This window comes from Marmota marmota, unplaced genomic scaffold, assembly GCF_001458135.2.
Source record: "Marmota marmota marmota unplaced genomic scaffold, marMar, whole genome shotgun sequence".
Classification (NCBI taxonomy): Eukaryota; Metazoa; Chordata; class Mammalia; order Rodentia; family Sciuridae; genus Marmota; species Marmota marmota.
In genome coordinates, this window is record NW_026000174.1 from 42,514,085 (window position 1) to 42,540,614 (window position 26,530).

Consider the following 26,530-nt stretch of genomic DNA (forward strand, 5'->3'; position numbering starts at 1 on the left):
TATTTATTTTTAAGTTATCTAATGAATATAAATATATTAATTATTTACTGAATGTTTTAGTGTTGATTTTTTTAGTTCCTATTAAAAAGCCCATTTATGTATTTGACCTGCTTCTTACCAACAGTTCTTTGATTCATGGCTACACAAAGCTGCTTCAGTTCATCCAGAACACCATTTATGAGGAAGGATTTGATGAATCCAATCCCCAGGTATTGAATACTTTCAAAACCTTTTATATTCATGTATCTAATGTTGTTTTCAAAATCTTCAGGTTTGCACCTAGAAGGTCTTAGAAAAGAAACAACAGCAAACAATCTGTTTTCAAGCACAAAGAATGTAAATAAGCAGAGACAGACAGCCTTAGTTTGTCTGTTAATGTGTATTTAGAGTTTTAGCTAAATTCTCAGTGGATGCAAATAAGATATACACACACATTGTCAACACTAATTATTTTCAAATATCTGTTTATAGCTTCTGGGGTTAATAATTAGCTACATTTGAAAATTACTTTAAAATCTACAGGATCTGTACTTTTCTATCTAAATTTTTCATGTTTCTGTCATTCAGGCCTTAATTTTGAATTACCCTATATGTAAGAATTATCTCAAGATTTTATTTCTTCTTATATTGCACTTTGAGTTGTCTCATTGAATAAAAGATACATTTTTACTGCTGGATTAAAATATTTTATAGCTTAACTATTCTTTGTAGCACTAATTTTAAAAATATTCTCCAAATTTCCACTAATAAAGATGTTCTGGTTAGTTAAACAGAATGAGGAAATTTTTATTTCAAGATATCATGCCTTTCAAAATTTCTTCTCAGTGATTTTAATTGCATATGCAACTAAAAGATTTGTATTACATTTACATTATTTTAGCAAAAGTATTTCCAAAGCACCATTGTTTTTATTGAAGAAAACAGAAAAGCTAAAAATCTTATTTTGGCATGCTCAGCTACATTGGCTACTAATTTATAGATTTTACAATGTCTTGTAAAACTTTATGGCTGTATTTAACAATTTATCTATGGCCAAAAATAATAATATTTTTAAATTTTGTTTTGATTGCTGATATAATAGTAGGCTAAAAACAGTTATGTATATTTGGGGAAGTACAGATATTTATTTGTAGGTGCTTTCTCACATGTCAGTTTTTGTGATATCTTTAGTATTTAATACAATTTTATTTTGATCCTTGTTGCTCCATTTTTGGTTCTTGCTAAGATTTATGAGTACCATGTCTTCCCTTTGGTGCCAGTGCTCGTCTGGAGAGGTAAATTGGTCCCTGACAGACACCTCTCCCCACTTGCTGTGGTAACTATGGAAACAGGCATGTCATAACAGCTCCTATGGTACAGTGTGCAGAGCTGCTGCTCTTACAGATGATGATACATCAGAGAGCAAGAAATTTTCTGGAATATATAAAAGTAAAATCAATAAATTGCAAAAGGAATTATGTACATGCATACATACATATAGAGATACTTCCTAAGACTCCTTAACAAGCTCGTCTTGGAATGGAATGAAATTTTTGTTTTCTTAATTATATATTTGGGTATTAAAAAATGCCATTTTCAAGAAACAATAAATTTTTTATGAAATTAATAAACAATAAACTGGAACTCGTGTGGTTCTCTGAACCATAGTTCTATTAACTTTCATAAAGATTGAACAGGGTTTTTTTAAAGTATACATTTTTTAGTTGTAGGTGGACACAATATCTTTATTTTATTTTTATGTGGTGCTGAGGATTGAACCAGTGCCTCACCCATGCTAAGCAAGCACTCTACATCTGAGCCACAACCCCAGCCCAAGATTGAATAGGTTTAAGTTGGACATTTCTGTGATGAATACCAATAATGCTTAAAATTTTAAATTAACATATACCAATATTTGTTATCAAAATTCACTTACAATTTTATTAGAACTAAAATGTAGTTAATAAATTTCCATATTATTATAGATTACACTGTTTTTTGAGTTACCTAGTTTATTCATCTGTTTCACAAACTTTAGATGAATTCAAAAGACATTATTTATCTATCAAGCAATACTTCAAAAAAAATATTATTTCTGAGCCAAAATCATGTTCTGACTTTTTTAGAAGGAAATTTAAGTCTTATTTTCTCTATCAGTACATTTTCAAATAAACTGAGATAGTTGGAGACAACAGAGAGAAATACACTCTAGAGATGGAATTATTATAAGCTACCTCACAATTAACCTTGGTAAGATAAGTAGTACAGCAAATTGCTAAAGATGTTTGGAGTGAAAACACAAATTGCTGTTATAATTTTATTTAAGTTGTGATTTTTCAAGTATCTAAGAAATATAATGAAAATGAAATTTGAACATTGATTTTTCTTATAATATTACATTAAATATGTTAGATATTTCCTTAAGAATAAATTTAGTGATCAGCAAAAGTTTCTTGATATTAAATCTAACCATACCACACAGTTACCCATTATTATATGGCACAACAAAGGAGATATTCCAAATGACACAGGGGATTTGTATTTGGCCTTTGTTTTTGCAATTACCATCATACTTTTAAAAATAAAACTATTCCTTATATTAAAATATTATGCTCAATTGTGTTCTGATGTGCTGTATACCTACTGACTTAAATATCTTATCACTTATCTTTGGCTTAGAATTTCATTCCTTCTGTATGCGTACATCAGTATGTCTGTCAAAGTCTTCTGTAGCTCCTGATTCCATATCTAACAGTGTTTTTTGTTACAAATTTATAACAAGTGCTTTTTGAGACAACAATAATAGGTAATGGTGACCATAGGTTAAAGTATCGCCAGTTTTAGTTTATTAAACACTGTCAGGAAAACAATATGATGCTGCTCCCCTTTATTTCATGTTTCCCTCTAACATCTGGATTTGGTGGGGTGGGGGTAAGGTTCTTATTCCCTTTTTCTAGATGGCTCTTCCTGTTAGGAGTCTAACTTAAGCTTGTTATCATTAGATAAGCTTAGAGATAACAAAATCAGCCTTAATTTTTGCTATTTAACTTAATTTTGACATTCTAAGTAATAAGAAAATGAGAAAAGTAATGTCCCATTATATTTCACAGATGTACATTTATATTTCTAACATATGCCTTGTGTATTTTTTCACTTTATTTAAGTAGTACAGAAATTTTAAAAAAGAACAATTTTTATGGACCATTGAGATTATAACATAGGGTGTCTTAGATGGTTATCTGTCATAACTTTAACACAATCCAGAAAAGAAAATTAGGCTAACTGCTTTGATCGCATCAATTTAGTTCAGGTCCTTGGTGTCATGAAGTTTTTTTCCTAAAGCTCTTAGGAAACTCCTTTTTCTGAAATCTCATAATCTATCCAGGCCACTGCATCCTTTCATATATTTGAAGAATTTTATGGCATCATAGGACAATGTTTTAATCTATTCTATGAATTTTAAATATGAGAAAACTAAATTTTAAAACACTATACAGTTGACCCTGTGTTACATATCTTCAGATGCAATCTACTGTAGATTAAAATTATATGAAAAAAAGAAATCATCAATACTGAACATGCATAGACTTTTTTTTCCTTAGTCCCAAATAATACAGCATAACCAGTGCATTTTGAGACAACAATAGTAGGTAATAGTGACCATAGGTTAAAGTATTGCCAGTTTTAGTTTCTTAATCTTTGCATTGTATTAGATATTATAATTAACCTAGAGATAATTTCAAGTATTCAAGAGGATGTGTGTACGTAAGTTAAGCAAATACTGCATCATTTTATATATAGGATTTGAGCATCCACAGATTTGGGTATCCACAGGGGGCCCTAGAACCAATCACCCATGGATACTGAGAGAGAACTGTATGTGTTGACCGGAATCTACTTTGTTTCATAGTCCGGATCAAACAGTCCCAGTGTTATTCATTTCACCTATTGTTCCCTTGGATTTTCCTCGTAACATTTCAGTGTTTCATTCATTTTCCTTACTTTTCTTTGTCAATAAATTCTACTTGAAAAAAGAGCTCACAAATTCAATTTTCATCTATAATATCAGAGAAATAGATAAGCTATGTTGGACAATAACTAATTGGTTAAAAATTTTATTAGTTGTTTTTATAACAACAACTTGTAATAAATTTTAGGATCCTGTTTCATCATAAATTATATTTAAAGTGGCACATATTCCAAATCATGGATTTAAGAAAGAACATATTATTTTTCCCATTCGAATTATAATAATGATTTTCCAAATATTTGCATGTGCCAAGTTTTGTTAACACGTCTTTCTTTTGCCCAGAAATTTTGTTAGATTTCTAGGGAAAACATTTACAAAACATTTGTTCAGTTAAAATAACACAAACAGTAAAATTTATTATTAAACACATTTATTGGCAAACACTTACTGACAATCATCCTGGGTTTTCTTTAATGATTTTTAAATATTCTTTCCCCAAGAAATATCAATCACTATTATTATGACATTAATGTCAGTAGGCTCAAATTCTAAAAGTTCAACTTTAAAATTTTATGAAAATGTTGAATTTTTATTATTATACAAACAGTCTCAGGAGGAAAACCTAGAGACAAGTGTAAAATATAAAACCAAAGTGTTTCACATCTTAACATCTTAAACATTTTTCAAAAAAAGATCAGGCAGTAGATAAAGTTAAATGAGAAATATTGAGAAATTTATAATTTATTGAAATATTTATAGAATTTCCAAATTTTCTAAATACTAAGGACAAGTTTGCAAGCATTCAATTTTAGATTTTTCTCTTTGTTTCCTGTGATCCCTTACGTATTAACTGCCTCCCACATAATTCTTAGCATAATCACTGATAAAATTTAGACACAATTTAAAGCTTAAGTATGTCATACTCTTTAAATTTTCCAAAAATGGTTAAAATCGGTTCTATTGTTTGTTTGTTTGTTTGTTTGTTTACTTATTTAGAGACAGAGTTTTTCTATGTTGCCAGGCTGTCCTTAAACTTCTGGATACAAACATTCCCCTTGTCTCACCCTCCTGAGTAGCTAGAACTACAGTTACGCAATCATGCCTGGTTTAGTTCTGTTTTTCTTTTTGTATATATACTCTTGTAATCTAAAAGATTTCCTTTATATTACCTTATTACTAATACAGCTTGAATTTTTAACATATTTGTTGACATTGTGTTCCTGGTGTTATAAATAAAAATAAGAACTGGCTAATAAAAGAAGTATCCTATCAATTAACAAAACTTTATGTGTTTACTTCCCTCCCATTTATTTTAGAAAAAACAGAAAAACATTTTAAGAATAGGAATTCAGAATCTTGGTTCACCTTTATGGGGAGATGACGTTTGCTGTACGGAAAACTGTAACAACAGTCACAGCCTTACCAAGTTCCTCTATGTTCTCCGAGGTCTTCTAAGAACCTCTCTGTCAGCCTGTATCATCACAATGCCAACACATCTTATCCAGGTAAGACTTTTAAAATTATCCTCCCTAACTAGTGGAGAAATGGTATGATGTTGTGGTCTTAATTTCCATTTCCTTGACTAGGAATAATGTTGTGTGCTTTTTTGCCACCTGAATAGCTTTTTTTGTCAAGTTTTTTGTCCATTTTTAGTTGAGTAATCACCTCATTATCAAGATGTATAATTCCTGATACATTTTAGCTACAGTTTGCAATGGCTGTGATAAAAGTTTAAAGTCTTAATGAGGTTTAACTTACCAGTTTTTTAAATAGTTATGGTTTCTCTCTCACCTGCTCAATCTTACCAATCTTGGTCTTCTACAAGATCTTTTTTTATGTTTTCTTCTAAATGTTTCATAGTTTGATCTTATACTAATGGATCAATGTATTCCTGTTTGAGTTTTTTATACAATTTTTGTTCATGTTCTCAAACACTTTTTGGTTTCCTTAGTTAATTCTACTTTTATGTTAACGTACTTCACATGTACTCATTCTTTTTTTATTAGTAGTACTATTTACTAAACTTCTGTTTGCCTCAAATATGTAATTTTATATAATCCCAAATATCTACTACACTGTAGTTTTGTTAAGGCACGGTCAGATGTTTATACTTTTCTTCATATGACTTTCTGATAATAATGTAACATTTAGTCATACAGAACATTTTAATAATATAACTGAAAAATTTGACATAAAGAGTTACTTTTGACTCCTTGGACAGTAGAATTTATTTCTAATAGTCATGAGAGGATAACTAATTCAGTGTTTTCCTTTATGGACTTTGTACAGAATATCCTGAACCTACATTGTTACTATGATCTTAAAACTAACGTATGTGTGTGTATGAAATTTCTTTTTCTAATTCTATTAGACATTATACCCATACTTTCATTATGTTCCTTGTTAAAAAGGAACATAAAGTTAATACTTTATGTATTATGAAGTTAATACTTTACTAATAATTTGGTTAGACATAACAAGCTTCTCGATTTTGATAATAAATTAAACCTAAAACAGATTCATCAGATACTGGTGAAAATACTGCTATATTCCTACTACTACCAATTGTGCTATTACTATGAGTATACAGACCAAGCACTTCACAAGCATTATGTCCTTGAATCTTTACCTTAAACCTATGTTCTGTGTACCCTATAGGTAGTTTTTAACCTCTGTTCTCCCAAGGTCACCTAGTTCGTAAGTGATGCTGCCAATGTCTTTCCCTGACTCCACACCCCAACATCTTCACAAATAAATCACATACCATCTCAAATCATCACAACAATCCTCAGAAATAGCTGTGGTGTCAATTACAAAGAAGATTAAACTGAGGTTAATTGATTCTCCAGTATCACATGTCTGTTATGCATGGAAAGATGGTATTCAAACTCAAATCTTCTTAATTCTAAAACTTAAATTTCTCTCCCCTCTGTCACATTACATTCTATTGTCTTGAATTATTAACTACCTTTGATGATGTAGCATTCCATTAGGAAGAAAAGTTATTGTTCTACATTGCTATTATTCAGCATTTTTAACAAGAAAACTATCATTGTAAAATCTTTGGCAAATTAGATTGTGTGAAAGATTAAGGTGAAAATTTATTCCATTCCAGGCAAGAGAAGACAAAAAATGAGTATATGTTTCCTTTTACACAATTGCAAAGAAAAATGATTCTGAAATGAATATATAAATGATTATGAAATGAATATATGTATATATGTAACTTTTCAAACTTATTACAAAGAAACTCCTGGGAGGGAGAGAGAAAAGGAAGAGGAAACACTTTTAAAAAGCTATTTCTTTGGTAATTATTACTTAGAGAAAAGAGGTTCCTGTCCAATTAAGAATGTCTATGACAATGATTTCTTTGCCATTGCTTAAGGGAAACAGTGATTCTATCAGGTGATGTCAAGTCAGCCCATCTTCATCACAGATCAAGTAATGATTACATGATAAGGTAAACTGAATGTCTAAACATAAAAAAGATAACAATTTTGATATTTTACAGCTATATTTAAATCCTTGTGTAGCTAGAAGCAATTTTTTTTTAATTTTTGCTTTTCAATGTACCAATAAAGAGACTACTTTGAGGTGGAAGTAACATAACCTAAGGTTAGATTTTGGTGATAAGTTTAATATTATACATGGTGACCAAGAATTAAGACATGTTCTCCAAAACAGAAAGTGCCTTTAAATAACAACAACAACAAAAATAACCTGTACAACCTTCTAATATTTCCACATTTTTCATTCTATTTTCCCTGCATAATTTTGCAAAGCTATCATGTAGTCTCCTGACCCTAATATCACTTGATAGCTGGTGTAGTGGTTGCAGACACCTATAATTCCAGCTAATCAAGAGCCTGAGGCAGGAGGATCCCAAACTCAAGGTAGTCTGGGAAGCATAGTAAAATCCTGTCTCAAAATAAAAACTTAAAAATGGGCTGTAATGTAGATGAGTGGTAGTGTGCTTGCCTAGCATGCATGAAGACCTGCATTCAATCTCTAGTATCATGATCAATCACTCAGTCTCTTCCTCTTTAAATATGAGTCTCTAACCATGTGTTTGTTTCTATATCTAAATATTTAGGAGAAAACCAGTCATCATATAAGTAGGGGATAAAGCTCTTTATAACTTTTAAAGACTAGCAAGGAAAACAGTCTAAGAAAAGATTAAGAACTGGAAACAGTATGACTAGAAATCTAATCAAAGATATATCAAACTTACAGGTAGTTAGTATTCTCATTATCTTTACCCAGGCTCACATAGCTAGTAAAGGACAGAATTTAGACCTAAGCATTTTCTTCCTGCCCCTAGTTACTGAACTTTTAACTAGCATGTTATGCTGCTTATTCAGTAGAGGTACTAAAATTAAGAAAAATACTAGGTATAAAGTAGTATTCATTGATAGGAAGAGCCAGTACTTTTGGAGGCAGAGAGCTTTTATAAGTTATTTGATCTTAGTCAAATGTTAACTTTTTTTCAGCCTCAACTTCTTCCTCTGTAAAATTTAGACAAAATATAAAAGTCAAAAGATTAGCAATATCAGGAACTGAGACACTGCTGGCACATAGTAGGCATTCAGTTTATGTTATCTTCACTATATGTTATTTAAACAGACCTCCAAAACTGAGAATTTGAACAGAGATCAGTCTACAATGATAAGATGTAAAGTCTGTCAGTGCAACCAAGGGACTAGCTCATGTGATCAGCATTCACAAGGCCAAGGGTTCAATCCCCAATATATAAAAAAAAATAGAAATCTTTAGTTTCCTAATTCTTTTTATGAGAAACACTGGCAGCTTCTCATAGATTAGGCCTGAGACAGACCCCAAGGCATAGATAAAGTTAGATATCCATCCAGATGTATTATCGCCAGGTTGTAACAAAACTCTTTTAACATCATATGTAAATTTCCTTTCCACTATTACCATTGCCATCTCTAGAGACTAAATTGAAGTTTCAATTGTGATTGAAATGACTAAAGGTAATTTAGCTTAGTCATTTATTCAATGAAGATAGCAAGCACTATTCTAGGCACCCATGGGAATGTAGTATTGAATATGACAAAGTTCCTATTCCCATGGGGCTTTTTTAGCAATGTAAAAGGATGGAAAATAATATATGTAGGTATTTGGATGCTTGGACTTGGATGTTGACAGTAAAATAGTTTCTGGCAGGAATTAGAAATGTAGTTTGATATCCTTGGAAATTTTGTCATATAATTAAGCATCTATAAATAAAGTAACACTAGATTAAAAATACATAAAGTATCTTCATCTCTTAGAGTGCTAAACCAACCAATCAGTGTTCTTATTTTAGTTATTAGCATTCTGTCAGACTTGTACAGTAATGATTAGTTACCCTTTATTGTACTTTTGGCATGCTTCCCATGTTTAATTTCATTGTAGGCAAGGAACACATAGTTAGGGAAATTGCAAAGAGGGGGAAAAGTTAAAATAGGGAAAATAATGACGTAGACTCAAAACTGATTTTAACTTATTGTCATAATAAGACTTGCAAGTAGAATTAACAAAGCATGATTTTTAACTTTGCATTTGAAATATTTTGTTTGGCCTCACAATTAAGCTTGAAATTTTTTTATTTCCTTTGAGTTAAAGATTTTTTTCCATAATAACACAGAGTAAAATGACAAGCATACTTTGAAGCACATGTATAAAAATAAACTCCAAACATTTGTTAAGAAAACACTAAAATTATTTGGCAAATATCCTATGAATGACTTAAATCATGTTTATATAGTCTTGAACAATTCTCCCTGTGAAGTAACATTATTCTCATATAATCTCTTATTAGAATATAGTTTTAGTGTCTGCCCAAAGACATTGTACTAAAATGAATGTGAAAATGGCTAAGTTAAAAACAGACTTTGTTACATGCTGAACTGTGGAGTAAAGTGTCATTAGAAGGAGCAAAACTACGGGTGGCGTCCCTATATTCCAGCATTACTCAGTTCCCAGATCCCTGCTGTGTAGTTGTGCCACTCGCCAAGAAGCCTGTTAAAGAGCCCCCAAGAGCATGTGTACAGCCCTCCATGTTAATAGTTAATTGGTGAGGATGGCAAGATGAGAGGACAGCCGAACATGTGGTCTCTCAGACTCAAGCCATAGACAGACCTTTAGTTATAATAACAGCAGCTGCTCACATTCTCACAACTCAACTGTTCAAACTCTGTTGTCAAGTGAAGGTTGTCGTGGATTGAAAAAATTAAAAAAGGAAAGGTGCATCTAAGAAAAATAACCAAAACCCTCTCTTCAAACTCTTCCTACATAGTAGTTTAATTATATTATTTCAACTTTTAAATACTTAAAGTATAAATTTTTGTATTAAAGGTTGTTATATTTCAGCTACATTGAACATTCTACTGCCTTTTTCCCTGTTTACTATTAGAAATGTCTTCCTTGTTTGAAACTTTTAAATGAGGTTTGGTTTGGTTTGGTTTGGTTTTGAAAAGTGGTAACTTTAAAGTAGGTACAAAAGGACACTGATTTTCACATCTAGCAGTATCTGAAACTGGTTTCTTTCTGATCTATAAATCAGAGCTGGCTTATTACTAGTGAAATTTGTCATCCACCTCCAAATTATGCAAACATTTTGTGCCTTTTAAATTGGTTTTATTTTCAATTGCCTGACAGTTGTGAGCTGTAGAAAATGTTGACCAATGACATTTATTCTTTTGGGAAATAAAAACTTAGTTTTATGTCTTATTTTATCAGCAAGGAGAAAGGAAAATAAATTTTCCCTGATGTGTTTTTTTTAACATAATCTGTGACAAGATTTTATTTTTACTGATTAATATTTCCTGAAACTATCAGGAAATAAATATTGAAAGACTAATATTTGTAATTAAAATAGGAAAGGCTATTCTCACATCTTTCCTTTCAAAAGAAAATTTATTTTTTATCATTGCTAATTTTTATTCAAACCTTCATTAGCTATACTTGTAAAGAATTTTTAAATATAAATGAGAATCTAAAAATCTTTTCCTTAACTGTAATAACAAAGGAATGAAAACTTTTTTGATATTAAGATAAAATCTGAGATATTGTTTCATTTATGAATAATTCTAAGTATTGCAAGCATTTAACATATTTTCTTAGAGAATATTAGTTGGTAAACTAAATTTTCTTTTATTTAGAACCAATTTCAGATTTGAAACAAGACTACAGCCTATCTTGGCATCATTGGAACTCTCTCAATTAATAGCCTTGTTCAGATTTTTCTCATATAGCCACTGTTGTACAATAAATTGATCTGTAGATTTTTTTCCTCCACTGGTTGATTTAAGGAAACCATTACAGCATTAGTTAGTTTATACCAAAGAGAATTTATTTTCAGACAAAAAACAAGAAGAAAGGGTCTTGTTATATATCTCTTGAAACTTGAATAAAGTTAAATTGTTATTTTAATTGATAGCTTTTCCAGATAATCTGCTATAATATTAAAATATTAGATCTTTGAATCCACTGGAGTAAATGATACAGTATGATCTCATGTAAAGAAATTCAGAACAGATCTTTTCACACCCATAAACTTTTGTGTTCATTCTGAGGGTTTTATCAGCTAAATTCAAAGTCAAGCAGTAGATGGCTTTAGAAGTAACCACTAATATGGAATGATAAAATGTGAACTCCAAAAGTCTTGTGTTTTTTTTCCCAATGTGCAAGAACTAAAAACAATTATTTGGTGAGTAAACAACAGATACTATGAAAAACTATAAAATTTTGGAAAGTAATTTTTATATAATTGTTAATGGAGAGCATCATTATAGGAATGCATAACCTCACTTCCTGACATATCTTAATACATTTTTATATTTGTAATATACTTTATAAAGGAGATTATTTAAGAATGAAAATTATAGATTTAATCAGTTAATCAAAGCTGTTAGTTACTAAAGGATAAAGCCAGATATTCTAGGTATGATTTTTTTCATTAATTTCTTCCCTGATCAAGATATTCTCAGCTAAGAATATGCCTTTAGTGTTTCTGGATCTTCTTAACTACCATGAATTTGATTGTAGGAAATTGACATATTTAAAATATGCAAAGAAATAATTTTTTAAAATTGAATCACGTTAAGCTAACTTTAATTTTATAACACATTTTAAATTTCAGGATCTTTATATAGTCTAATAAGTTTTAAACAATCTGTTTTTTCTTTAAAATAGAAAATAGTAGAACTGTGTTTCAATCCTTCTATTATAAGCTTGGAATTTATAAATTCTTATAGCTCTAGATTCTTTTCTTCTGTATCAGACTGCACATACTGGCATCTGGTTAATTTTTAATATCAAATTGTGGCTTGTATGCATTATACATATACTATATACTTAATTTACTTTCTTGGTCAAGAGTTATTGAAACTTTTTACAAAAATAAACTTTGTAATTATCTGTCTACACAGAATACAATACTACAATAGCAGCATATGTATCATTTTGTCTTAGTGTAAATATGCATATTAAATAAAATCAGAATATATATTAAATTTCCAGTAAGATTCGTGTTCATCTTTAAAAGGAAACATACCTTTTAGAAACTTTTTATTGCACTTAATCTAACCAAAGCATATTCAGAAATCTTATTATTAAACAATAATAATTTTGTTTTTTAAATGGTTTTCCCTAAAATAACTTTCTTATGTTTTAGTTCATATTGTGATTCATATGTAGTTCCTATTATGCTAGTGGTTATTATCTACATGGTTTTTTAGGGCCAAACTTTTCAAATGTATCAATAATATAAATAGGGAGTGTCTCCTCACAGAGATTGAGTCATCTGTTTGGGCATATGGAATCTTTGGCTGCTGGACTTCATGGTCTTTATAATGCCCAGTGTCCAGGCATGGACACAATTGTTCTGAGAGCAGAAGTAGGGAGGGACCTACATATTCCATTCCAATGTGAACATGATAGAAGAAAAATGGAGAAATTATTTTTACATCATTTTTTTATAATAAGCTGTGTTCTGCATCACTTTTTGTATACAGGGAAAAAAACTTTACTTAATTTTGCATTTATTTTACAAATAAAATTACTAAGGCTTTTATCTTTGGTCTTAACAACTACCTGAAAAATATTTGTGAGAAAATGCAAGTTTAGAATTATTTGTATTTACATGCTTGGATTCATACCTTCTCTTAAAGAAAGCTTGCTATCTTTGAAAAAGGATATTTTTCTTAATGTTGAAACAAAATGTACTTGTAACTAATTATAATTTGAAGCTGTTTAAGTATCGGGTCAAATATTATGTCCTAATGTTATGTTTAGCCCTTTGCTATTAATTACATTATTATTACTATATAAAGAGTACTACCTTCTTTAATAATGTTTTCGCACCCTATGTAGTTAATCTTTAATGTTGAGAGGACAAGGGGAGAGATTAAATTAGCCTTGTAACCTCTTTCTTTTCCAGGCTGATGATGGAAAATAAAAGCTCTTAGCCACAAAATGTAACACTTAGAATTAATATTTAATTAGACTAGCAAATTGTACACTGTGGCTGAAAGCTTCCAAAGAGTTGTTAGTGCCACAATTGACCTACAGGTTTAATAATAACTCACTTCTAGAAGCAAGTGCCAGTTCAGCATAGTAGAGCCACTGTAAGAAAGTCCTGAGAGATTAAAATCAGCAAACCAAATGGCAGGCAAGGATTCCTGGGATGGAGCCTTCTGGAAAGCTGGGAGCTGGAATAGCTTTTAAGCCAGGATTCAGATGAGAACAGTGGGTGAAAAAGCTGATCCCTCCTGTTCTGGGAGCTTCTGGTTGTAGGCCAAAATCTTAGAACAGATTTTTACTAAATGTTTTTGCTGCAGCTATTAACTTACATTGAAAATCAAATATCGAATAATTTTTCTGTAAAATTTAACAGATTTTTTGTGTAAACATTAGTTCTTAATTCCTTACATATTAGTACATAATATCTGTAAACTCAGATCATTAGATTATCAGATAGGTTTGGCGCTGTACATCTATGCTGTTTTGCTGTGACATGCTGTTTCCTTGTTCCCTGTATAGTTGATTTATATGGTTCATTTCTATATTATTTCATTATGGGGCATTATGTGGAGCCTGAGAAAGAGATTAGGAAGTCTATAACCCAAGAATTTTTTTCTTCAAGAAAGTATATACATGTATGTGTACATGCATATGTATATATATATATGTGTGTATAAAAACAAAGAATAATTCAAATGTATGCTTAATTTTAAAAGGCTTTATATTATAAAAGCAATGCTACATTTGCTTATGCTTATGATGTAATTAAATTACAAGATAAATAATTGGACCTCCTGGTGAAACATTGGATCCTTATATATCTGACAAATTAGTGTGATGAAAATATGATACCATGAGTTTGAAAATGTGCAAGTGTAGAACGGCAGAGTGAAAGAGGGACACCTTACATAATTTATTGGTTATATCTTAAATAATTAAAGAAAAGCTAGTCATTAGTTAAAAATTCAAGCAGGTGAGGACATTGCCAGTAGAGGGAGTAGTCCTGTCTTCTGTCAGGTTCCCATCATTTTCCCACCTGCCTCAGCCTTTTTCCCAGCCAGTCTCCCATCTGGACCTGGCTCTGTCTGCCTGTTCCTGATGACAGGCTATCATTTTATACTCAATATGGGATTATTCTAAGCTGATTTTAAACTTTAGTATCTTTAACCTGCCACCATATCAGAAACATCAGCTGGATGCCCTGTTTGATATTTGGATATTAGCACTTTTTTCCCAGTCAGGGTGTGAGCTTTGGACATCTGAATTTCATCTTATGAATTTTAAGTATAAAGTATTAAGATAAAAATTTCTGATTTAGAGATTACTCATAAAATATTTTAAGGATAAAATACAAGCAAATTTCTCTGTGAATGGTTTCTATAATGTGAACTAACTTATGTAAATTTGTAAAAATACCTAAAATAAATTTTGAATATTATGCCATTATTTTATTCAGCTTATTCATCATATTATTTTGCTCATCCCATTTCTGTTTTCAGAATATGTAAAGTTTTAAAATGTTTTATAGAATAATTTATTGAAAAAGAATCAAATTGATATAAATAGATACTCTGTGAAATATGCAATATTAATGTTTCTAAAAATAAAGGCATGTATTCTTTAAAAAAAAAAACCCAGTTGTTAAGAACCAATATTTTCAGACCAAAATTTAAATTACCAAGTATTTAAATATAAAGAAAACACAAAAAGATGTGGCTCCATTGCTTATGCCTAATAAATTACAACATATTCAGCAACTTAACCTTTGAAGTTAAGTATATTTGCCCTTAGCTCCTCATGGGATATGTTTTAAGCTTTAGCAGGAAAAAACCCAAAGTGTTTGTTTTATGATTTCCCTGAATGAATATCATTATGTGAGATTACCACCAGAGAGTTGGATTTAGAATATTTAATTTACAAAAGTTTATCCATAATCTAAAATTAGCTGAGTTTGAATAAATTTCAGTATTAAATCTGGAAAGTTTTAATCTAATACTCTCATTAATTTTTATTACAAATATGTATTAGTATAATCTTATCTGATAAAATTTTATTCTTTATTAAGCTCAAATTAATCATGAACAGAATTATTTACCCAGTAAAATACAGATCTAATTCACAGAAGTAAGGCAACAACTCTGGGAAAGATGATGCAAGTTTTTGAAAAGTTAACACAGTATGATTTTATTATTTTATTCTTGGTTTCAATAGAATAGAGAACTTAATAAGCATGGAAAAGCAAATACCTCATTAAGTACTTTAGATTTGTCTTTTGATCCAAGTTTATTTTTTGGATTTCATGACAAGGAAATGTCATAAAGTGAGCTCTTCAGTGTACCATACTTGCTTGTGAGGATCTCCAACACGTACACCTCATATCATGTACTGAGGTCAAACATAAAGTAACTTAAATGTTTCTTTAACTGTCTAACTATAACTTAATAGTACTTTCATCCACATCTGATGTTTGTGCCATACTCAAATGGAAGCTCTTCTTTCACATTGTGTTTGTTCTCTTTCTTAAATAGTATAAATTAGGAAACCTAAGAATCTATTCTCATTTGAGGCAGAGCATAAATGCTTTGTTGATTGATTTATTCCTCTTAAGCCCCTTAATAATTCAATTATTGGTTAATTGCTTTTTAATATTCTTTTAAAAATATTTCCCAGAAATGTAATTTGTATTGGTACAAATTATATCTTTTATATTGTTAAGATTATTAAGTCCAAGAAAATAAAGAAATATTCAGGGTTGAAATATTCTCATTGTTCCTTGATAATGCTAACAACTTTTTTAGAAAATGGTGTGAGTTTTATATGATAGTAGTGGAATTTTTATCTCTTAACAATATTTTTAGTTTAGTTTTACAAACTTTGAATTGAAAGGAAACATTAAATCAATCTTCCTTAACTTAAAATACATTTAATGGATTTAGGGTAACCTAAATAAAACTGTTAACATTCCATAATAGCAAACAGGAAATAATCAAAACAAAATCTCAATGTTATTTTTGAAAATGAAATCGTAATTTTAAAAAAAATGGTAAAAGACCGGACTATCTGATTTGCTGTTATTTACAACAACATTGGACATATTTTAAATTTAATTAATTAAGGAATTACACTGCAAGAGAAAAGTTTAAGGGCCTTTTATGTAACTTATTACAATGCTCTTTGAGATTGCCAACAAACTCTTAAAACTCCTGGACACTGGCTCTCTTCTCTTCTGGCTTCCCTCCTAGTCATGTCTTGGCTACTATCCAGAGCTGACAACTTTCACCAGGAGCAAAGGGATATTCGTCTAGTATAAGAAGGATTTTTGAGTCATCCCATATCCAGATGGGCAAGGAGGAAGGGTGGCAATATCATTGTATATACTTGGGTGATGTCATTTTGCCACACATGTACTATAACCATTATTTTGTTCATAGTAGTGAATTCTGAATGTCCTTACTCAAATGTTCTTTATTAGAAACTATAAACTTCAAAGTTATTGAAAAATTATGTTCAGATTTATGTTTGAACAAATGCCTTTACTTCTTCATTTCCAACTATATACTTAAGACCAGAGAGGTTTTGCATCTTTACTAATAACATAAAAACACTTAGAAGCTGTTAGGGTGAAAAGATAGAAGTTCCAGTTTCCAAGGCCTCTGCTCCAATCATTATGCTAAAGCTTTCTTAACACTACTGGTTATATTTTGACAAAATGTTATCCACAATGTATTCCTGCTAAACTGAATTATAATTATTATGATTTTAAGGATTTTCTTAAGTTGTTAATTTTAGATTCATTTACGTAAATTTACCTTTCTTTATTTATTTAGAGGCCCATTTAGTGTTTATATTATGATTTGAGACCTTTTGACAAGAATGGTTTTAAGGTAGGATTATATTAATAGACCATATTCCTTATGAATCTTGGACATACAGAAGTTATCTGTAATATATTTTTTAACTTAAAAAATGTACATGTACATACCCAGATATCTTTTGGGTTCCTATGAATAACTAGAAGTTTGAGTGAATTTATCATAAAAATTAAGATTATCTGAGTCAGTAAACTTAAATAAACTTAAATGTCATAGTTACATTTATTTAATTTTTAATTTCCTTTGCTTTTTATTCTATAAATGTGTTTCAGATTCCTGCACAATTTTCACAATTAATCTGTCTGGCCACATTGTATAAACTGTATTGCAAAATAACTATGCAGAAAGCAATAAAGTTACTGTTAAGGGTAAATTATTTTATGATAATAGCATGATTAAAAGTTTATCTTGTTCTAAAACTACATGAAAGCTTTTAAAATAGAATTTAGTTTGTAGTAAATAACTATGATATGAATCTGAAATATAATAAATAAAACATGAATGAGTTTCTGAGACATTTTGAACTCTAGTTTGTACATGCCTTTCATATCTGGAATTCATTTGTTTTCTTCTTCAAAGTGTATAGTTGATATTTTATCACCCATAGACTCTATTAAAAAGACTTACAAAGCAGATAAATATTACAAGTTGTTAATAGTTTAATTTTAGGCATAAATGAAAGAAAGAAACAAATGTCAGGTTAGCCATTTAAATACACAGTACCTTGCTTATATACTACTAGGATGGATATCAATCCCATTATACTTTATATTTATAATTTCTATTATTCATATAGTTGAGAAGGCCCTAGTTGATATCACTGAAATCTAGCATAGTTCTAAAAAAAATTGTTTTTTACTATTTTAGATTCAGATATTTAGACACAAAGGTTTAGTCTTTTCTTTATAGATAAAAGTAAATCTGACCTTTTTGATTAAGAAATATTGTCAGTAGCCTTTATAAGTGCTTGATCATCTGAGGGTCCATAACAGGAGTACTCTTCACAGTTGAATTTATACTAAAAATAAAATGATAAGATCCTGCTGGTTATTATCCAAGATTCTTCTTGATGGGGAAACCACATGGTTTTTCTTCATCTCCCACTTGTTCTCACCCTTTACTACCAACCCAGCCACACCCCACCCCCACCCCAACATTGTTCAGTACTCAGCACAATGAATCATTTTCAAGTTGACTCATTGTGAACTGTCTCCCAGCTGTTGGAATGTCTGGCAGACATTTTTGTTTGGGTGAAGAATAACTGGCTGAAACCCAACCTGGATGAGTTTGATATAATGGTCTTTGGCTAAAGAAATATTGAGAGGAACATGTTTATGGCCTCTGAAGCCCCTGTTATTCCTGGAGTAGGACCATCCCCTGTGGCACAGAACTGAAAGTAAGGAATCAATCTGGATTATTTTCTCACCATTGAATGAAAAATTGCCTTAGAAAAAAATAGCATTTCCAAGTCATGTTTGTTTTTCTACTTCGTGTGCCCACATGATTGAAAGTATTAAAGATGATTAAGAAAAATTATTTTTAATGGTCCTTTTTAAGAACACCGGTTCAAGGTCCAAAACATTCTTCATGTAACACCCGTTTCTTCCTAACGAGGAGTTTCAAATACTGCTCTAGGTGTGTAGTTTGTCATCTTTCAAACAAAATGTTTGGTGACACAGACTACTCTGCATTTCATACTAAGTCAGGTAGCATTGACCTTCCTCCTTTTATTTTGCATTCTTATACAATCCTTTTAAAGGGAGTTAAGAACCAGTAATACCAGTAAACTCAGTAGTCATTTGTGTTTTCAGAAAATAAAAATCTTTTATTATATTTGACCTTTTCTCCAAAAGAGGATATAGCATGAAACTGATAAATTTTCTTGATTGTTTTACATTTCCCATTCTTTTCTTGAAAGCTCATTTCTAACTGGTTGACATTACCAATTTATAAAATAGGAATTTCAAAATTACAGAATTTCACATACAGCAATGTTTTGATATAGATTTTATACTAAATATTTTTCTAAGGTGATATAGCACATAATAACAATTTTCTGAACTATTACACCAACGGAGCTAGAAGGAATACTGGATTTCCATTAAACAAAATAATGTTTTTTTAAAATCCTACTGGGTATTTGATGACTTTATTTGTATAGCCATGAATTTCTGGTTATTTTAGGAATGTTTACTGCTTACTGACTGATCCGTACTATATTTAGAAACATATTAATGTATTATTTTAATCTTGTAAAATGCAAGATTTCTCAAGATGTGTAGTTTAGCAGTATTTCATCTGCAGTCATATTGGGAAAGAATGAGTAGGCTATAGGTCTAAATGCTAGTCACCTACCATCTTTTCTTTGCCTTTATTGTTATCCCAGAGCCAAATGACAGCATCTGGAAAGAGAAAACAGAAGACTCCAGAGCTAGCCATGTTGCAGCCTCTTAGCTGGACCCTTCCATATTTCTAATATGTCACAGAGAACCTCAGCTGTTATATAGGACTGAGACCTAATCCCAGCTGACAGCCGACAGGGGACTCTTGCCTTAATACTTTATACTGTGCTATCTACTGTTTCTGAATCCTATTGTCTGCCAGATTTTCCAAAGGACACTGGGTGAAATAATTTGAAAAATAACAGTATATGAGAATAAAAGTACCCCTGCCCTTAAAACAAATAAACAATTTGTAATTTATGTTTTCTATCAATTTATGTTTTACTCTCAGTTCTTCAAATTAGAATAGCATACCTATCTGGATCAGAGTTTTCGATTAAGAGCATATTTTGGTCCAATTTTTAGCCTAAAGTAGTTTTAATTTTTAATTTATTTCTCTATGTTGACATTCTGTCTCCACAACAGTTTATCATTGAGTTGGCATTGTGGCACTGTGTAAGTTTTACATGTTTAAGCATAAAATGAATGTTTCATTTCTTTGTTTTACAGAATAAAGCAATTATTTCCCGTGTTACAAACTTGTCAGATACAGTGGTTGGTCTGGAATCTTTTATTGGTTCTGAGAGAGAAACCAACCCATTATATAAAGATTATCATGGTAAGCAGCACCTTTTTAATGAGAAGAGCATGTCCTGGGAGCTTCTAGAGTACCTGGAAGAATTCTCCTGTTCAGTCAGAATATCTACTATAAAGTAGCATGAATTTTCTTTTATAATATAGCTACTAAATATTTTCTGTTATTGGCAAATCTTCCATGGCAACTTGTCATCAAACCACAGTAAGACTAGAGACTATGAAAACTATTTGAAAGGAGTCAAACCCAAGGTCTAAAGCATCTCTTAGATAAACATTTCATTGTTTCAGTGGCCATGATATCATTAAAGTTGCCATGATATCATTCATACTAATTAGCCATGTTCCAAATAAATATGTTAATTCTAATTAACAGCTGAAGTATCCCTGAGCCAAAAGTCCAAAATCTGAAATGCTCCAAAATCTGAAACACTTCTGGTCCCAGGCATTCAAATAACTGTAACAACTCAGTTTAGCAGTTTAGCGGTATGTAAGAAGATAATACTGTATTACCACTTCGGGTTTTTTTGGTGGGGAGTGGTACTGGGAATTGAACTCTGGGACACTCAAACACTGAGTCACATCCCCAGCCCTATTTTGTATTTCATTGTCTCACTGAGTTACTTAAGACCTTGCTAAATTGCTAAGGCTGGATTTGAACTTGCAATCCTCCTGCCTCAGCCTCCCGAGGCACTGGGATTACAGGTGTGCACCACCACGCCCGGTTGTATTACCACTTTGGTATAAGAACAGGTGAATTCATCAAACTATTTTTAAAACTTTTGTTTTATTTTTTGTTTTTGGAGCTAGGGATTAAACCCAGGGCTTTGTGCATGCTAAGTGTTCTCTCTTCCACTGAGCTACACCCCAGCCCCTATATTTTAGTCATTTGGTTAGTTGAGGAATTTTTTATAAAGATTTTTATACAGAACCATTGAATATTAAAGTTTAGTAGTTATGTATGTCTTGGGTCTCAAATCAATATAAAATGTAGTGAATAACAGATTTTTACTTATTTATATACTCTAAATATATATAAAGTATTGCTATTATTATTGTGGAACTACTGTGTTTCCATAGAAACCTCTACTGTATAGACTCACTAGTTTATTTAAAATCTACAATTTTGATTTAGTCAGATAGTGGCAGTTTTTTGTTGAAACCAACATGCTAGAGTCTCCAAAAATGTATTAAAAATTATAAGATAGTTTATATAATTGACTAGTGCTTTAAGGACTCAGCATACACCCTTTTAAAATGTAATAAAAAGCATAAACTAATAATCAGGCATTTTTTAAAAAAAAAAATTTAGTTATAGATGGACACAATACCTTTGTTTTATTTATTTATTTTTTTGTGGTGCTGAGGATTGAACCCAGTGTCTCCTGCATGTGAGGCAAGCACTCTGCCACTGAGTCACAATCCCAGCCCTAATCAGGTATTTTTTAAAGCTGGAAAATGTAATGTATGAACAAAAGCTACTGTAAGATAATTTGCCTCTTGTTTATTTATATGCATATGGCATATGCCCAGATTAAACTTATTTATGATGCATTTAATATATAATTTTCACTATTATAGGAAGAGATCTATTAAGATTTGACTAGTTTTAATTTGTTATGATTTATGAGTATTATTAGCTTATGAATTTATTGAAATTGTATTTTATAATAAAAAATATTAGTTTGATTGAAACATTTCATTGAAAGGTTGTATTTTTTGTACTGAAATCTCTGAATTGATACATTATTCCCCACAAAGTATCTAAATGAGTATTTCTGATGACTAATAAAATTTCTGTTAATAAGAAAGATCTGATGATAAAATAATTCATTCTGTAAGTTTTCCTGTTTTAATAACTAAACAAGCACATGTAAATTAAAATAAGAAATGTGCAAATAAAAGTATGGTGTGCTTATTTCTAATAAGTGTATTTTACTAAATTGCTATGTATATTTTTAACTTGTAGCTAAAGGCTATTTTCTTAATAACATCTTTTAAATTGTTTTTAAGTTTGGAAAATTCAGTAAGATATTTTAGTCAGTTACTACTGAAGGGGTTGTTTATGAGGTTAAGCATCTGGAGGTTTACCCTTTCTAGCTAAAACTAATACATTACAATTCATTCAAATACACACATAAAACCTTGTACTGGAGAAGTGGTTCAATAAATAATATTTATCTATTTGTTTAAATCTGGAATTTGCCTCACTGCCACCCCCAAATTCAGGCATCACTGTCCTTGGGATGGTGATTTTTAAATATGAACTGAGTCAGGCAGAAAGATGCACTGAAGAATCTTCCATGTCTTCATCTGTGGGAAATGACCCCTAGTTTAGTCAGAAACTACATTAGGCTGCACAAAAGCCATCCAATACCCTTGTCAGAAAAAATTAGCAAGTATTTCTACTGACAAGAACCCAAAGCTCAAGGTTTACCTAGCACTGTTTCAAAGCTTATAACAGTCACATAAAGGTCTAACATGCCACAGAAATGAGTGTCTTGGGATGGTATAGGGGTTAATGTTTGATCCTAGAGTATGTTCTGAAATGTAGTTTTCTTCAATGGTTTGTTCAAGTCATTAATGAGGTACAAAACGAAATACTTTTTATTAGTGCTTCACTGGTTATCAGTAACCCATAAGCCTTGTTTTGCTGGCTGCTTACTGGTGCATTTAATAAAATAAAGATCACTCAGTGGTGCCGTGGGCAGCATGCAAGGTGATAGCCATATTTGCTTACTGTAAATACAAGAGAAAATCACACACAAACCGGCTGTAGTTTTGACAAGTATTAAGATCCCTCTTTACATCTGTACTTCTGTACCAAAGTGCAATTAGTTTTCCTCGCACAAGGATTTCTGTTTATCTTATTCTGCTTGATTACTTGAGTATAATCACACCATTTGCTTCATTGCTCCTGGTAGTAAGCTCCAGTTTTAAAAGGGGAGGATGCTTGTGTGTAAATTTACAGGATTCTGCTGTAAGACTCTTTAATTTATGCATTTGGTGACAGTTTTTAAATTTTTTTTCTTTTAATTTCTTTTCTATAAGGTTTGATTCATATTCGGCAAATTCCTCGGCTTAATAACTTGATTTGTGATGAATCAGATGTCAAAGACTTAGCTTTTAAATTAAAAAGGAAGCTATTCACCATTGAGGTAAGAGAAATTTTATATTTTAGTTCACAGTCTTGAGGTAAATTATATCCTCCTCCTTTTTTAAAATTATTTTTACACTTTAATAAAATTTCTAAGATATGTTTCATGTTAAATATTAAGTTATTTTTATGTAACAAAATAGTTTACTATCCTTTTATTTTAATGATGTATCATTAGAGTATAGCAAAAGTGATTTTGTTTTACATGTCTGTTAAAAGTAAGCTCCAAACTTACGTGATAAATATGATATGTATATTTCCAAGGCTTTCAAAGGCATATTTAATTAAATGTTAATGAGCTGTGCTACTGTGTGTGGAATGTGAATACTACTCACATTGTGTATGGATAAGAAAGAGAATTCTTACCTATATTCTAAAAGCATTTTTCTTTACTGTTAGTGAAATTACCTTTCACTTTACATGCTGAATTAAACAAAGTATAATTTACACTACTGGCTTTAAGCAAATTTTCTACAACACTTAAAAACTTTTTTTGTGACCTTTATGCAAGCAATGATGACAGAAAGCAGTAGCACAAAAGATTTATTTCAACTTAATCTTGCTAAAGAGCAAATGAACATAGAACTATTAAGCAATTAAAGTTGATGTTTTTATTAACGAAGTAAATGTTCAGAGAGAGATGGCTTTTGGGTGATGTGATAGTTATCAGTATAGTGCAATTTTTTTTTTTTTTAACAAAGACATAAAACAGCCTAGCAGCCTTGACAAACCATTTTGTTTAATCTCTTTTCAAATGAAAAGCTCTTAAGCAGGCCACTTGTCTTAACTGCTTGAAACCATAAAAAGAGAGAATTGCCACCAATAAATTAGCATATTTTTAACTTCATCACCAAATGATGGTCAATGTGGCTTGGCACTGCTTTGGTGTTTGGGACTTCACCCTTAAGTGACCACTTTGGCCCTTTTTTGACCCTCTGCCCTCTTTAAGCTGGCCACTTGATAAGGTAACTTAATGGTTCTCTCTCTTTTTCTTTTTCCCTTTCCATTTGCAAGTAGCACTAACCTATAAATCATTGTAAAGGCCCTATCCAGTGACAAATTAATGTGCCCTCCCCCTAATTAATGGTCATCAATGTCCTTAATTATCTAATCCTATTGAGAGCAGTTAATAGTTAATCAGGCAGCCAGTTCTTCAAGCAGGTCATCTCTGCAGGAGTGTTAGAAGTTTCTCATCTGGGGACACTCCCTTCAAAAGCCACTTAAAGCCAAAAGAGTGAGAGTGTAGAAATAGTGATTCTTGAGCTAATTTGCTTTAGTTCTCAAAAGAAACCATTGAAATGGAACCCAACACTGTAATTGTTCAAACATTGTTTCAGCTTTTCTAGTAGAATACTGAGTAATTTACCATTATATTGCTTAAAACTTTAGAGGTATAAATTTATAGCTTATTGTTCCAAGGAAAGCAGGCTTATCATTTTATTTTAAGTGGAGTTTATATTTTAAATGAAAGATGTAAATTGCACCCTTTTCCCCAAAATCAAAATTCTGTCAACCAAATCTAGGTATCATTTCTATTATTATCAAAATTAAGCAAGGTGATTCCCCAATGAAAACAATTATTGTGCTCAAAGATTAAAGTAGTACAATATATGAATCATATTTATAATCTCTCTTCCTCTTTCTTTCTTTTTTTTTTTTTTGGAGAGTTGGGAAGGAAGAGAAATGATGGACTTACATAATGTCAAGTGGAACCTCTTCTTTGAATAACTAGGTTCTAGTAGAGACTGCACTTTACCATTAGAGCTGTTGAGAGATCTTTTATTAACCACACAAGTTTACATTCCTATTTTCTTTTTTCTTCTTCTCACTTTACTAAATTCAGAGAGCCATTATAATTGGTCACCCTGTGCTTTGGAAGCAATATTATAAAACATTGTTTTTTAAGAAGTGAATATTCAAAACAATTGATCAGATCCTTTGCCTTTTGGCTTATAACCTAATCAGAAAAGAATTTTGGGTTTTCTTAATAGAAATATAGGTGAAACCCATTCTAAATAACTTATTTACTTATGCTATAATATTAAATTTGGTTATTAGAAAAATATAAAGAATCTAACAAACTTAAGTACATGTAGGTGTAATTCAAACAGAATAAAAGCATGTAGTTTATCTAAAATTAAGTGCTTTCAGTATAGCATTATGCATTATAAAATGCATACCCAAACAGATAGCAAGTCTTTAGGGATATATTATAGAAACTAGAAACAAAAGTAGACATTACCTGGAAGTAATTAGTTCAAGGATTCCTTTATTAGGAGAAAAATCATCAGTCGTGTGCCAATGTTTTAGTATATACAACAAATCCATTTTTTTCAATAGCCTGATGCTTTAAAAACATAATTTCATACTAGTTTGTAAAATCTGAGACTATAATATACCAGACATTATATCTGAGTCTTCTTTCAGAAGCAAAAGGTGGTGCTTTGGCAGGTAAAGTAAAAATAGCTTTTCTGATTTCATGTTGGCAGATTTGTTACATATTGAAATTAATTCTTCTTTACATGGTCTCAAAAAGGAACATAGTTTGAGATACAGAACAAAAGAAACAGGCCAACACCCTTATCCATATTTTTAGGGTACTTTTTTATTTAGTCATTGCCCTTTTTATGTATGAAAACTGATTAATATTTTTTACTAACAACTACTAGGTCTTTTAGCAGATAAAACAACTTTAATAGTCTCTAATTTATTTGAGTGATTTGGAGAAGTCAAAAGAATATTTTTTCCTTCTTGGAGTATGTATTGGTTTTATCCAGAAAAGTGGAAACATTTATCTAACCACAATAAATTATTATTGACACCTATAACTATAAAACTGTGTAAATTAGCACCATCTATAAAAACCATAGCATAATCATATCTATACTAATAACACTAAAATCCTAGTATGTATTCTAGGTAAGTATTCACCAAAGAACTAAGAATAGGATCATTTACAAGCAGGTGTACAATCTTTGTTGAAATATACACA

General features: G+C 30.8%; 1 protein-coding gene across 1 annotated transcript in view; it reads left to right on the forward strand.

Annotated features, from left to right (window-relative positions):
* Elp4 (elongator acetyltransferase complex subunit 4) overlaps positions 1–26,530 on the forward strand; it is a 245,169-nt gene that overhangs the window by 97,333 nt on the left and 121,306 nt on the right. The window contains exons 6-9 of the mRNA XM_048788542.1: positions 125–209; positions 5,266–5,454; positions 20,298–20,406; positions 23,433–23,539. Of these exons, the coding sequence (XP_048644499.1) occupies positions 125–209; positions 5,266–5,454; positions 20,298–20,406; positions 23,433–23,539 (490 nt within the window). The remainder of the gene's footprint in view (positions 1–124; positions 210–5,265; positions 5,455–20,297; positions 20,407–23,432; positions 23,540–26,530) is intronic.